General features: G+C 27.9%; 1 protein-coding gene across 2 annotated transcripts in view; it reads left to right on the top strand.

Annotated features, from left to right (window-relative positions):
* The window catches only part of LOC129960507 (synaptogenesis protein syg-2-like), a 250,103-nt gene that overhangs the window by 92,515 nt on the left and 141,959 nt on the right, over positions 1–15,629 (top strand). For both annotated transcript variants that reach the window (XM_056073983.1, XM_056073982.1), the window contains exon 2: positions 14,777–14,982. In XM_056073983.1, coding sequence (XP_055929958.1) covers positions 14,777–14,982 — 206 coding nt within the window. The remainder of the gene's footprint in view (positions 1–14,776; positions 14,983–15,629) is intronic.

Raw genomic sequence — 15,629 nt, 5'->3', positions numbered from 1 at the left:
CCGTGTAATATTTTCTGGCATTAAATATGATCATAGATAATTAATTTTTCTTTATATGATTAATTTCTTTTGAAAAAAATATGTATGTAAACAAGGAAGCGAAAATTAATCTTTTAAGTATACACAAACATGAAAAGAAAAAAATATATATTTTGCCATAGAAACATGTTTTTATGCCTTTAAGCGCTTAACTATTCAACTTAAGAAGCATCAAAATTGTATTTTGCAGCCAAAGTGAAAAAAGGAACAACCTGGAAGGTCTTTTAGCTAAAACGCGTCTTTTTTCTTTTAGAAAACGTAATCTATCCTTAAACATGCGAGTTTAAGTCTAAAAGTATATAAAGGGTAATGTGCTGCAGTTCATGAAGATAATGAAAATTTGAAAAAGATGAGGAATAAATAAAAATGTGATATGTTTATAAACAGGATATGAAAAAATTTATATTGTTCGGTTGCTTTATATAATAAAAAGGAACAAAATATGAGTCTTTTGTGATAAAGTAATGAAATGGGTATTAAAAATCAATTGTTTTTAATTTATTTTTTCATACTCTTGATTTGTATACACTTTTAATCAACATGACTTGTTTTAAATAGATGAAAACTTTAAATGAATTTTTACTCGCTTTTTGATGGGAAAGCATTTAAAAATTGTATACACATGTGTGTACTTGATGACAATATAGTTACAATTTCAATTTATCAAATAATTTCACAATTTTTCATCAATGTCAGATTTTATAAAAGTTTGTTTCCATACGAATGGCAGCATCAAAAAGTGATTTTGAGAAAATATTTAAATTAACAGTCTGCGATATTGGTAATAATAAATTATAAATCAAAGATTGAAAAGTAAAATATAATTGAAATAAAAAATCCACTTATTAATTCATTAAAACTACCATTTTATAAAAACTGCATTTATTAAATTTATTTTAAATTACTCATATTTATTCTAATTCTTAACATTATATTATTAGAAAGCAGCTAATTCTTAAGAAAAAAATTTCTTATGCTTTCACATGAAATAAAATTTATTAAACTGAATATTTGTGATAATATCTAATATTAAAAAAAAGCTGTTTAACAAAAACAAGTCTTTTTGTTGGGCAAAAATTAAATATGATATCACAAACTCATTAATAATAAATTAATATGATCGTATATAAAATAAACCTGAAAGTATATCTGTCCTATTCTATGTCATAAACGTGATTATTAATTCATACTTTATCGTATTTTTACTGTTAATTAGAAGTGATTATATGTTTTTTCCAGAATCAAACACTTTTGTTGAGTAAATATTAGTTTTACACGTTTAAAATTGAAGAATTTATAGTGTTTGATTTGCATGAAAAATATAATATTTCTCCAAAGCTGTTGAATAATTAAAAACCACTGAATTATCTATCAAGAGAAAACATGCGGCTTTCATGTGAAGTATATGTAAGGTATATTCAAGTTTGAATTCTTTTTAGGTAATAAAAATGCTCAAAATAAATACGTCATGTATAATAACATTTCTGTTGTTTCTACTGGCTCTTGTCTAGACAAGCCCACTTACTTTAAGAAGTCAATTGCGGTTTAAGCCAAGGGTACGTCTCTTGTTTATTCAGTAGCTCCATCTAGGCCCAAGAGAACGACTTAGCTACATAAACGTCACAACCTTTTTACGGGGTAGACTTTCTGTAAACATAATTAAATAAAATTATTTGACAAAAAAAATATTTTCTTTTTAAAGTTAGATTAAACTACGGTGGTTGTGAGATCATCTTTAAGTAAAAGAATTTTGGGCATGATTTCTTTCCTACCAAATCCACATATAATAGTTTTTTTATTATTATTTTGGATTAGTTGAAGATGAAAATAATGTTATGGAGATTCAAACATATATATCAAATAACATATAGAGACCTTCAAAACCCAGTAGTGTGAGAATATCTTAAGCTTGATACGTCTGTCTGATTTGATTGCATAAACCGTTATATTCTGTGCGAGGAACTTTTGTTTACAGCAATTTCAAGAATGAATGCCAATTAAAAGCTTATGTTAAAAAGCATTTTTGTTTCTAATTTTTTTTTATAAAAATTGTTCATTAAAGTCTATTTCATTTTTTAAACTATTTTTTCTTTGAGTTTAATAATATTTTTAATAACGTACTATAAATTATAAAAAAAAGATAACGTAATCACAAAAATGCATTTAGTAATGCCGCAACATGGGCTTGTAAATATAAATACAGTAATCAAAGTAATGAAAAGTATGAACGCAAAATGTACTTAAAGATGTTTTTAAAAACTTAGAGAAATTAGTCAATACCACTAAAAATCTATTTAAAAAAATTAATGTGGTATAAAATGCTTCTTTAGCCAAAATAACTCCAAAATTATTCAGGGAAGAAATAACATTTTGAAGTTTTTTCAAATTTATAAAGCCCTCTCTTGAAAAGCACCTACTATCCAAGAAATAACTGCATAGGATACACAAGAAGTAATTACGTAGCTACACTCTATAGAGCGTTTTGAACAGCTATGTAATACACATGTCGTATCATGTTTAACCTAATTTACAGATGGTATTCGGCTCATAAATATTATCATGTTAATATTTGGACATATTTGTTTGGGAAAGCGATGACATCATGTATTACTAACAATCTCGTGTGTGATAGATCACTAAATTAATTAAAATTCGTTTGCTTGATGGAAGATTCCTCGTTTATTGAAAGAATAGTGATTTTGAACTTTAATGTCTTGAAACAAATTTTTGCATTTTGTGACGGTGTTGAAAGAAATGAATCTATATTAGTTTTAACAACCAATGTAAAGTTTCGATCTTACAGCCTATTCCTAGGAAAATTTTACTTTTTTTAACAAGTATAAAATCTTTAAGTTAGAATATTGGGTTATCTTGACACGACATTTTGTATTGTCTTTTTGGATAAAGAAACAATTAGTACACTTTTATTGTGTTTTATTTGGAAGTAACAATTGAGGAGGCAAAATTCCCACCAAATCAAGTAAACAGAAATTCTGAGAACGATGCACAAAATTATCCTTCTGAACTTTTTGAAAGGAAACGATAAACGGATTGATTGTGTCTCTGTTATTAATGCTTATATTTGATGATTACTTAACAACGAAATAAGCTAGATGAGTGAATTTTAGTATATGATTTTAACATTAAAACTGTTGATACATACCTCCTTAAAATATTGAAATATCTGTTATTTGCAAATTGTATCGACATAAATTATTTTTAATCTGTTGTGAAGCATTTTCAAAAATAAGTGAATGTCAGGCATGAGAAAACTATTGAATAAAGTGTATTATATGTATACAGAAGAAGAGCTCAAAACGGTTAGTTAAAGTTACGGGTTTGTGGAAATTGACATAATTTACAAACATCAGTCAGTAGACTTACTTAATAGAGATAAAAATTACTTAATATTTAATAGAAATTTTCAAACTTCATTTTAATTCAAAGTAATTTTTAAAAATTAGTATCCACATACATAAGTTCTTTTCAGTAGTAAAACTAATAAATCATTAAAATTCAATTAGAAAGCATATAATATATTGTTAGCCTGCCTATGTATTTAATCACAGCATCCATTCTTTTCGGTATGAATGAAGTTATGCCCAGTTATTTCACGGTTCCATATTTTAGTCATGGTTTCCAAAAGCGTTTGTTTTGATTTAAGATGATCTGTCAACATTTTTTTTTCTGCCAATTAGATACCATAAATTCTAAATTGGATTCAAAATCGGTGAGTTGCGTGGCTATAGAATATATGGACTAAGGAAATATTAAAACACTGTTCAGTAAATTCAGTCTGGAACTAAAATTAACATTAATCTGTTGAATTAGTGACAAAAAGGAAGCATTCCTCGAGTAAAAGCGATAGGATATATTTCTCAGGCCTTTCCGATGCATTGCAATGAGCTCGGACTTGCTGAAATAGCCAACGACGCTTTGGAATCAAGTCACGAACACCAGGAAGCAATAACTTCTTCAGAACATAATGTCCTGTCGTTGTTCATGTCTCTACACAAAATACAATCACCCATTTGATTTGAATGTCATCAAACCCCATATCACTCGGCTTTCTGGGTGTTTTGTGGAATAAGCCAAGGAGTCTGGGAATAATTAGATTTCCACACTTAACGCCAAACGCTGGTAGACTCCTGAAATATTTAAAATAATCGACTTCTTAATTAAACAGTAATTGTATGAATCCAAAATACACCCATTTTTGTGAATTTTGATCCTTCCCAATTCGGTTTTCTGAATTGCCTCCGTTAAAATCTTTTTCTTTTCTTTCTTCTAATGCACATGTGACTTGAACCCAGCTTCCACTATTTCGATTCCTTCAGGTCTCTTATATGTATAACAGAACTGATGAACTTATTTTTTTTTAATTTCTGTATTAGAAGGCTAGGAAAAAATTCAAAAAGGCAAAAACTGAAATAAATAAATATATCATGTTTTCTTTATACCTAAATTTTATGTCCTATTTTGGACAAACTCGGCGAAGAAAAGAAGATATCCCAACTGAATGTTCGATTCTCTTCCAACACGGTTGAAGTTAAATACAAATCTTGCCATATTCTACAAGAATTAGAGAACGTAGAGAGGAGAACAATCCTACAGCTTTTAAACTAGTTTTCTTCAAGTTAACAGTAAATTCAAAATTTAAAGATAAACATACAGTGACAAAACTTATAATTCAACAAGGAAACGCTTTGGGGTCCAGATTACATCTTCTTAAATCATGGAAGCTAACTTCAGATGTTACAAAATAAATCCAAATTCATGTTTGACATTTTGTTCTTCGTCGAGGACTTAGCTTCTAGCAACCAATTTGCAACAAAACATTTCTTTTTATTATAGTAAATGAAAATAATTTGCCGGTAAATACCTTGACATATTGATGAATATACGCCATGTGTTTATTACATATACTTGCAAATAAGACTTTATTCGCTATATCCATGAAATATCAATAAAGAAAACAAAGGATACATATTAAAGATTTCTGAATGTGCATGTGGCGATTGGCCGTAATTAAGTAAACTAATTACACAGTCATTTTCTTTATTACAAACAATTTATTCACTTCTTCATTGGAAGAAAGAAAGAAAGAAAGAAAGAAATGAATTGTAATTGCATCTTTTATACAAATGACAGCTGCAATTCCCTTCAGTCATTCTAAGAGGTAGATATGAACATAACTTTCCAGACTTGTGATTGTTATTCTTTTTCGATATCCATGGAAATAAACTTCTTACATATTCATAAGAATATTATTTAATATACTTTCAGGTATATTAATTAGAACTCTCATTTATTGCGAATTTAGTATCTTAATCTTTTTTGGTATCGTCTTTGTATTTACTTTTTATCATTCTGAACAATGATCAATATTTTCCCATTTTTGTTACTAACCATGCTTTAAAAATTGATTTCGCCTTTAATTCTATTTACGTGTGATCTATCATTTTTCCTTTCTGGGATACGATATTTACAAACAAAAAAATGCTGTAGCCATCAAAAATTTCCCAAAATGTTGTAACCCCAAAAAAGAACAAATTAGAATAAAGAAACTGTCAGTTTTTGACCAAATTGCAGATTAAATCAAAATTATATCTGAATTTTGAAATAATACAATTTAACGAATGATTGCCATTTTTCCCATTTCCATTTGAACCCTCAGAAATAAGAGGAGCTAAATGCACGAAATTTGAAATATGGTAATATTATGAGAATTGTTAACACTTTAGGACCGAATACGATAAATGATCCGTGATATTTGCGTGCAGGTCTAAGGTAAATGAAAAAAAAGCAACAGGCTAAATAAATGAATTTTTTAAATGGTCTAACATTAAGTCTGTAGCCCTGTCACAAAATTTAAACCAAAATAATCAAGAAAGGAGACTCCAATATGACTGCCTATTTTTCCTTTCCTGCAATGCAAATTAAATACAAAATTTGGCTCTAATCAATTCTGAAAGATATACGATATACCCAGTTCATTTTTCTCCTTTGCACTAAAGAGCTAAACACAAAATTTAGACCTAATCGATACAGGAAACTATTTAGGATATCTTTCAGATTTGTTTTCCTTTACACTACAAAATAATGCACCGAAACACGCCATATTGCGAAAGTATGCAATAAGGTGAAAGTGAGAAAAGTTTAACTGTTTAATATCCGATTCTTCCAATTTAGGGTTAGCAACTTTCAATTCATATTAAAAAGTAAGCTGGCATTAAGTGAGATTTTTTAAAAAAATTTTCAAATGCAAATTCAAAGCTTTAACGAAGTTTTCTTCAAAATATAGAATATTACCAAGTCTTTCGATAAAAAAACATTACGGTTTTAATAATATTCTTCGTACGTTTTATAATAGAAACAAATATTTATCCCTACCAGATACCAGGAATAATATCCAGAGCTAAATGGATAGTTTGTAATTCATTCTGTAAATAATTACAATGATTAGAGGCATGATTTAATTTCCAAATGTTGTGGATTGCATTGTTACAAAAACAAATCAATTGCAAATACATAAAAAAATATCTACTAGAGCAAATAATTTTAGATAATTTGTGAAATAACATTTATAAGCCATTAACTATATAATGTGAATTAAAAAAGAAGCAGCATTTAATTGATAAGAGATTTCCAATCGTTAAAGTGGTGCATTTCCAAGGATAAAAAGATGTATCCATTTTGTTTCATTTTTAAGGATTCATCCAAAATTCAGAAAATCTGAAAAAATAGTGCCTCTGGTATATCCATGGCTTAGATAATAAGTGCATTAAATCTTAAGAAAAGATTTTTAAAAACTTTTTCTTTCTATACGTAATGTAGCATGTATAAAGTGTTTGTATTTTCATGAAACTCTTTTACTTGTAAGATATATGGAGTGAGTCGAGAAAAAAAAGTCAAAATATTTAAAAGTAAATTTATCGAAAAATTTTACAAAAAAAAAAATGAAATACACAACTTCCTATTTTTTTAAAACTTATATTAAGTTTCGTTTACCTCAAAGATACAAAATATAAAAATGGTTAGAAAATTCCTGAGAATAAAAAAACATGAAAAATTATTATATTTTCATGAAAGAAATTTTAAATGAAATATTTTCTTTATAGTTTTTCAGTTATAGAAGATTCAAAGATTTCAAAGTGTACTTTTCATAAATCTTCAGGTGTAATCTTGATATATATTCCGAAACTATCTTGGAAATACGCCAAGATATTTTTTAAAAGCAAAACAGCCTTGCTTTGCTTAATAAAAGTATGTAGTTTCTTGTAACTAGTATTTATTAAAGAAAATTATTTTCCAAATTCGGAGGTAATATGGAAAAAAATAATCAAGAGACTCGTATTCATTTCTTTTTCGGAATTTTTTTAGAATTTCTGAAAATTCTTTTTAAACTACAAATTGAAACCTTTTGGATTTATAAAGCTCTGCACATTATCAATATTATTTAAAAGTATTTTGGAGATAATTTTGATAGTATTGTATCGGTGGCTTCAAATAAAGTTACTTTTTTAATTTTGAAATTTAGTTCTATTTTAAATTAATTTAAATTTTTTAAAATGCAAATTTTTAAAAACCATATTTTCTTATAAATTTGATTATTTCCTCTTGATTATTTTAAATTTGTGGGAAACAGACATACTAGATTATGTATGGATTTCTAGCTACACTTAATTTAAACATAAATTTTTACGGTAATCAGTAGAAAGAGAGAGAGAGAAAAAAAAGAGAGAATTTATCATTCGTTTGCTTTATTTACTGTAGAAACAATCCAAATTGTTTCTGAAGTTTTAAAGATATGTTTTTAAAATTTTGTTGCAATAAGTAGAAGGCTAATCATAAACGACTACTCCGCCTTTTCCGAAGGCATTCAGAAAAAATATGAATGGTTGGAAAGCAACGATATCTTTGGCGTAAACTACGGTTCAGTCGAAAAGACCGTCACCACCCACTGTACAAACCCTTCTATAGGAGGTACTTTCCGTCATAAGTAAAGGTGAGTCGACCAGACATCCTTATTTCATCTACCAAGGAAGTATGAACCAACCACCATACAGAAAGTGCTTCAGCCCTAAATCTGAAATACTTGAAGTAGAAGGATCTGAATTGAAGTAAAAGGATAAGAGTAACATGGTAACCGATAAAATAAAATATCAGTTTGGTTATTTCAATTCTTGAGTAATCTGCTTTTCTCCTTTTCTATTGCGATATTATGAAAATGTGAAGTGCATTTCACGGATATTCGAATATATTTATTTGAAAATAATTCATACTTTGGTTACTTTTATACAGAAAATTGCTTATATCACTGAATGGTAATCTTTGCACTGTACAGAAATATATAATCTGTTAAATTACACTTATTTAAAAAAAATCCGATCGATATTTTGCACATTAGCATTTTACAATATGATATAGAAACAAAATTCATAAGACTCAAAATGAGTTTGCAGTGCAAGGTATTTTTGCCTATAATCGTTTGACATGAAAATAGTTTTAAACATTTAGTAAGTTCATTTATAGAACACAAAATAATCACTTTATACTTGAAAAAAAATGTGTATCAAGATTAGTTTTATTTTAGGAAATCTGTTGACAGTAGGAGTGCGAATGAGAAAAATAGGATACCTATAAAAATACGTTTTCTTCACTCCTCATATATTTCCAAATATATATTTTCTATCAATAACTCATTTCTGTAAAAAAGTAAAATATTCAATTCTTTCCTTTGTCTGGCTATTGACAAGAAAGAACATTTAATTGTAATTTTCAACTTAATTTTTTATAAATTTTCCTAATTTTTTTTCTTGAAACTTTTTATGTTTTAATTTATTTTATCCATGACACCACATATTTGGTTTCCATTGTTCTGTTAAAATTTGTTATATTTTTAGCATATAATTACAAGTTTATTTTATATTCAGATTAAGCTATAATTCCTCTGACAAATTTCAATTTCATCTTCTTTATCATCTGTATAAAATAGTCCCATGAAAGGAATTTGTGGATTTATGTTACAAAAATTTAAAAAATATAGTCAATTGACTGAAATTTTTAAAACTTCTATTTGTGGGGTCATTAAGGGATTCATTAAAGTAAGAATTAGTGTAACAGTTATTTATTTTCAGGTTTCGTTACACACAGACATTATACATATAAAAGTTGGAATGATTTAAAGATATACAAATAAGAGAATATACAAATCATGCAACACATGCCATCGCCTGATCTGAACTGGGATCATTGCCTCCAGACATCAGAGGACGCTGTTACAAGAGAAGCTACAAATTCGGAAAATTAAAACACACGTTAGTCTCCTTCTTAATCATATTAATATATATAAAAGGAAAATAACGGTAGAGAGGAAATAATGAAACGAGAAATATATATATCCAATCATAAAAAGAGCTATTACATTATTACTAGCACGGAATGTTGCAGCTTATTTAAATTTAAATATTTACTCAAACTGTTTATTTAAAAATATTTTCTTGACGTTCTTAAATAGAGAATATTTCATTTTCCATAAAACAGGATATTGCAATTTAGAACAAAAAAAGAGAAATTTCTTGTTTTTTGTGAAGGACAACTTATCAAGTGCATCATTTTTAATATAATTTTAAGTTTTAAAATAATTTATCTTGAAATAAACTAGTGGTATTAGACAAAGTAAATAAGATTTCCAGATGCAATGAAGAATCTATCCAATATCGTCTGGCACTTCAAAGAAATTAAACAACTCAAAACTATTTATTTCGCAAAAATTGTGAAACTATGTATCCGATTGAAATAGTATGCCCCTCTTTTGCATTTAAATTAGGTGTTACTAATTAAACGAAAGAAAAAAATATTCTTTCTGCATTAATTTAATTTCCTTTTTTTTTATAAATTTGCATTTCTCAAATCATAATTTGTTTTGAACTTTAAAAATTTTCTTAAGTTTTATACATATCAAACACCATTTTCATAAAAAAATTATTTTTTAAATTGATTCTCGCGATGGATCATAGACGGCATTCAACTACTGCCAACAGTTAATTCCTTACCACTCAGTTTTCTTATTAAAAATACTATTTTTCATTTCTGCTCTTTTTGAGTTTAAACATCAAAGCAATTTTCTGACGAAATTATGCAGCGCTCGAAAGAAATATCCAAGAATGGCAAATTTCCATATATATTAGCCAGCCAATTTAAATTTACTACATCAGTGTATAAAACTTGATAAAAGGAATAAAAAGTATTCAAAACAATAAGAGTCGCGATTGTTTCCTTTGCAGTGCATTCATCTATTTTCATATTCTTGAACAGGGCTTCAACGATTACAGTTGAAAGTATTACTCTTCGTGCCTTTTCCCCACTGGCTACCGAGTGAAAAAAATGAATTTATTTTCTGCGTTTATTAACTTTTCTCAAAATATTTCTCGTTTATGTGAATGATCTGAATAAAACAAAATGCCTTTATGTCATCTTAAAAGTCACGATTTTCCACGGTTTCGGTGAAACTTTTCTTTCAACTAATTTATTTACGCCATCTGATAATAGACTGAAAATAATTCTGAAAGTGCTTTCTTCCTGAAATAAGAATAATCTTAATTTGCAACTTTGTTAAAAATAACAAGCTAAGAATAGACTTAATTTAAAGTTCTTATCCTTATTAAAAGTTATGACTTATCAACACGATATTTTATTTCAGTTCGTTATTTATCTTAAAATTTTTATGTTTATAAGATCAAGCCAGTAACACTTTTAGATATCAAAATTTAAATCAGAAATTTAATCCTACGAGTCAGAAAATGTGTACTTTTCTTGGATTGAAATCGAAATTGTCAAATGCGCTTTTATAGCTATGTCAGAAGATGAAGTGAAAATTATTCAAGAGCTTTTACTACTAAATTAATTCTTCGTATTTTAATATCATTATTGATGGTAAATATGAAACAAAGATAGAAGAATTTACTGAAGCAAACTACTTCTAGTAATTTTAAATTGAAATGTTTAAAATTTTAGAAAACTCCTATTTCGAAGTAATATTTTACTATTTCTGTGTAAATATAAAATCTACTAAACTCAATTTGTTCTTATAAACTCATTAGTATATAAATATTGCATTTTCAAAAAGCCTATCGCGGTAAAATCTTATTCTAGAATTATAAAAAAAAATATATGAATGTTTAGAAGAGTTCAGCACTTTATCTAAATTTCATAACAAATTAACACTCTTAGTTAACATATTTCGATATATTATGAATAAATTATAATCCTTTTCACCTGCATGACACTGTTCTTTTCTACAGTTTTAATTGGTAATAAAATCAACGGGAATAGATGCACTAGAACTTTGAGACATGCTTCTCCTTATTCACTTGTCTTAAAGTACGTACTTGTGAATTTATTTCCCAACTGCAAAAAGTTTCTTTAGTTTCTCATCTTTTAAGTTTCCTATCATAATAAGAATCGGAATTTTTCAGTTAGTTTTTATGTGAACTGATTCTAGTGATGACATTCTTCTTATTTTATGCATTTGAAAGAAAGTAACAAAACAAGTTATGGGTCTTACACCAACTGATCTGTATCATCATATTTATATATCTGTAGAATCATATCAATATTCAATGCATATGCATTTTTTTCGGGCAAAGTGGGTGATGGACATAAAACAAATAGGCAATAAATTCCTGCATATTGAATTTTAAAACTTTTAGGTTGAAATTATTTATACTGGACTTTAATTTATAATTCTATATTCTTACAATACTTCAATCATTTCTTATTAGAAAGTGATAAAATGTTTAATTGGACACGATAAAGCTTAATTACTGGAGCATTTTATTAGAATTGAATCCGCATCTGTATGGAATACGCATATCATCATGGGAATATTGGCATTGAAAGAAAATTAAAATTGCTTGAAGGCTTTAAACGCTATTATTACTGGAGCATTTTATTAGAATTGAATCCGCATCTGTATGGAATACGCATATCATCATGGGAATATTGGCATTGAAAGAAAATTAAAATTGCTTGAAGGCTTTAAACGCTATTATTACTGGAGCATTTTATTAGAATTGAATCCGCATCTGTATGGAATACGCATATCATCATGGGAATATTGGCATTGAAAGAAAATTAAAATTGCTTGAAGGCTTTAAACGCTATTAGGTTTAATAATTTTATTAAGCTATTTGAACGGCTATATTAAGCTATTTGAATACCATTCCGAAAGACCGGCATAGATAATTCCATTCGTCTTCTGTGACATTTGTTGTTGCGTTATTACTCCACTGCAATGTATTGTCACTTAAGCGACGAAGGTCATGTCGAGCACTTTTTATTGTTATAAATATGTTAAAAGACACCAATGCCTTATATTTTTCGATCACTCATAAATCTTCAATAATTGTTTTTTGCTTTGATATATCTTGCATTCCCTTAAAAACTTCATGCATATAAAATAATTACTTCTCAAACTATTTTTCAATCTCATCATTTTTCAATTTTTTAAACATTTGATCATGCGTTTTATCTATTTCCGTATTAACAATTTGCTTATCGACCCGATTATTTATATTTTACATCTACACTTACAAAATTCGAAAAAAAAAATATTGATAATGAACGCATGAAATAGGGCTAATATTCAAACTGCTACAAATCTTATAATTGATGGAAAAAGTTTATTCCTGGGAAAATTAAAATTCCTAGAAAGAAGTATCTATATTAATCCACTTTTCCTCATAAAATGCATAATAATGCTCAGAGAATTTTTGAAAAGTGATAAATTTAATCGATCATATTTTTCACCAAAGATTCTCGAATAAAAGAAAAAATAAGACCTATGACATTCATCCCAGATATAAAGTCTCGAAAAGCTCGCTCTTGGCGGATTGAATAGGCAAGAATAAGGATACCGAAATACTGAATAAACGGGGCTGAATTTTTGGAGGAGAAAAAATGAAACAAGGAATAAAAAGATTCCTAAGAATAAAAAATTGTTGAGAAAAAAGGAGTCTTTGGCAGCTTAAGGTCTTTTTAAACAGAGAGTGTTCAGAATACTTGAAAGGATAACCACTTTTTACATTATGTTGCTTACACACTTGATACTTTTTGTGAAGTGAAGGTTTTGTAAAACCCAGACTACATCACATAACACTAAAATAACTCTCTAAGATCCTGACAATCCTGAATGTTGCTTATTTTTGAACACCGGAGTAAAGTATCTTTTGGTCGGCAAAAGCGAGTTTTTGTTGGTTTATAAGAATTAAGAAAAATAATTACACCTGAGAGATAACTCTTTGATCTCTTATGAATGGTAAAAACTTGAAAGAATAAAAACTGTACTTTTTATAGCTAAATGTTTTATAAATTTTTCAATGCATTATTTTTTGTGCTTTGTTGGAAATAGAATAAAATCGTTTCGATTTTACTTTTTATTTCTGAAAATAGATTCGTATCTCAAAGGAAATTTTTTCAAAAAACGCCATCCTTTAATAAATCTGATATCCATAACGTAAAAAAAATGCCAGTTTTTAATTTATGGTAAATTTTATGATTTAATTATTTATTAATTTGCTTCTAGACATGATTTGACATTCCCGGATTTGGAATGATCATTTATTGAGATTTTGAACAAATTAACCTACACGCACAGCGATTAATTAAAAAAAATGAGCAAAAATGAGAATCAATGATAAATTTTATTTATCCTTTGGCATGCTATCTTCATGAAAAATAAGTCTAAATGACGATCTTTCTAAAACGAGAAGATATCATATGACAGGATCATTAATAATGTCATAATTTATATAACTGATTAAAGACATTATAACGACACTTTAAATTAAAAATGCATGCACATATCAAAATGTTTCAGACAACTTTTCTTTTTTTGAAAGTGGATTTGAAACTCCCAAAGTTTTCTTCGATTTAAAAAAAAAATGTTTGCTTTTTTTAATTAACAAAATACTGGTGCGTTATTCGTATGATTAAACAAATCAAGAATTGAGTTTTGTACGCCCACTGATGACTTTAAGGTAATTATTTGTATTTAAAATAAGCATAATCCATCATTTGTTTTAATTTTAAAAAATTCAAGAGTAATATGGAATTTTATATATTATTATTTTTCTAAAACTGATAACATAAGTAAAAATTATTGAAGTTGTTACAATGTATCAGAGTGCTATCATCCAGTTGATGAAAGTGTAAAAAATTGCATGATTCAGAAATCTACTAATAATTGGTGTATAATTTCTGTATACAGAATTTAGAGATTATATCATTTCACCTCAAAGATTTAAGTACAGAGTGAATATGTTAAAGAATCTATATAAATATAAAATGAATCTTTTCTGTAAATCAAAAAAAAAAAAAAAAATGTGTGATATACTTCTATTAATTTCTGCCAGTGATTCAGTAATAAAATTTCCGTACAAATAATTTTGGAAGAAACAGAATATTAGCATTAATTTCATTATAATTTAGTCGTTTTAGTGATTCTAGAATTTCCTGATCCTGTCATTCTTGTAACAAGTTTATTGAAATTAATTACGAAGAGCGTTCTGGTTATGTAAATGACATAAAAATTGAGCAATAATTCGTTCAGATCAGGCGCCTGCCATTAAATAACTAAAAATATTAGAAAATTTTATTTTAGTTTCTTGAAATGCTTTTCGAGAAATGTATATCTGAGGAAATATGTGATGACTAATGTAATTTTTTCTTACAGAATGCATTCCAGTACGCTTCGAGTATTTGGGAGTGCCAGGATTCGTTCTTTTGGGTGAACCTGTGTGGCTGGATTGCGGATATGAATTGGAAGGAAACGAACTGTATTCCGTGAAGTGGTACAAGGATAATGTTGAGTTTTACAGATACCTTCCAAGTGACAATCCTTCCGCCCTTATGTACAAACTAGATGGAGTCTACCTTGATGTAAGTAAATTTGTTATCAAATAATTCCTTCAACTACCAAATCAATATCCAATTTATATCTGTTTCATATTACTGGGCAATTGAGATGTACAAGGCAACTTAAAAATAAATAATTCTTTTACAAATGAAGACAAAAACAACTCGTTTACACAGAAAGGACGGAATGTTTTTGTAAAGATGCGAGATTTCATTGATAAGCAGGAATTATAATTTAAACTAGAGAAATCTTATTGAAAACATATCAGCTATAGAAGCTAAGACAATAAATGAAGTAAAAATAGTGTTTAATCATCTCACTTCCATTGAAGTGGTTTCGGGCGCTTTCAGAGTTTCGACTTGAGCTCTACGGCAGCTGGTTTTGAGCGCCTGTTTTCTTTAGTGGGTAGGCAAGTATGAAAAGCGACTACAGTGTGAATCATCGAAGGAGGTCACTGTTATTTCTGACTATTGTGGTTTTTTCACAGCTCCCTCCTATGTACCTTAATATGTAGGCCTCTATTCAAGAACACAGCAATCTTATTAGATTTTACTTTTTTTTATATAAAGCATTCCTGAGGGTATGATAGAACATGGGTAAGGTAAATATTTCTTTGCAGAACTGGGACGTTCTCGATCGCTAAAATCGTGGAAATAAAATTTGAAACCGT

Source organism: Argiope bruennichi, chromosome X2 (assembly GCF_947563725.1).
Source record: "Argiope bruennichi chromosome X2, qqArgBrue1.1, whole genome shotgun sequence".
Classification (NCBI taxonomy): Eukaryota; Metazoa; Arthropoda; class Arachnida; order Araneae; family Araneidae; genus Argiope; species Argiope bruennichi.
The sequence above is the reverse complement of the archived record's forward strand: the minus strand, read 5'-3'. Positions and strand labels throughout refer to the sequence as shown.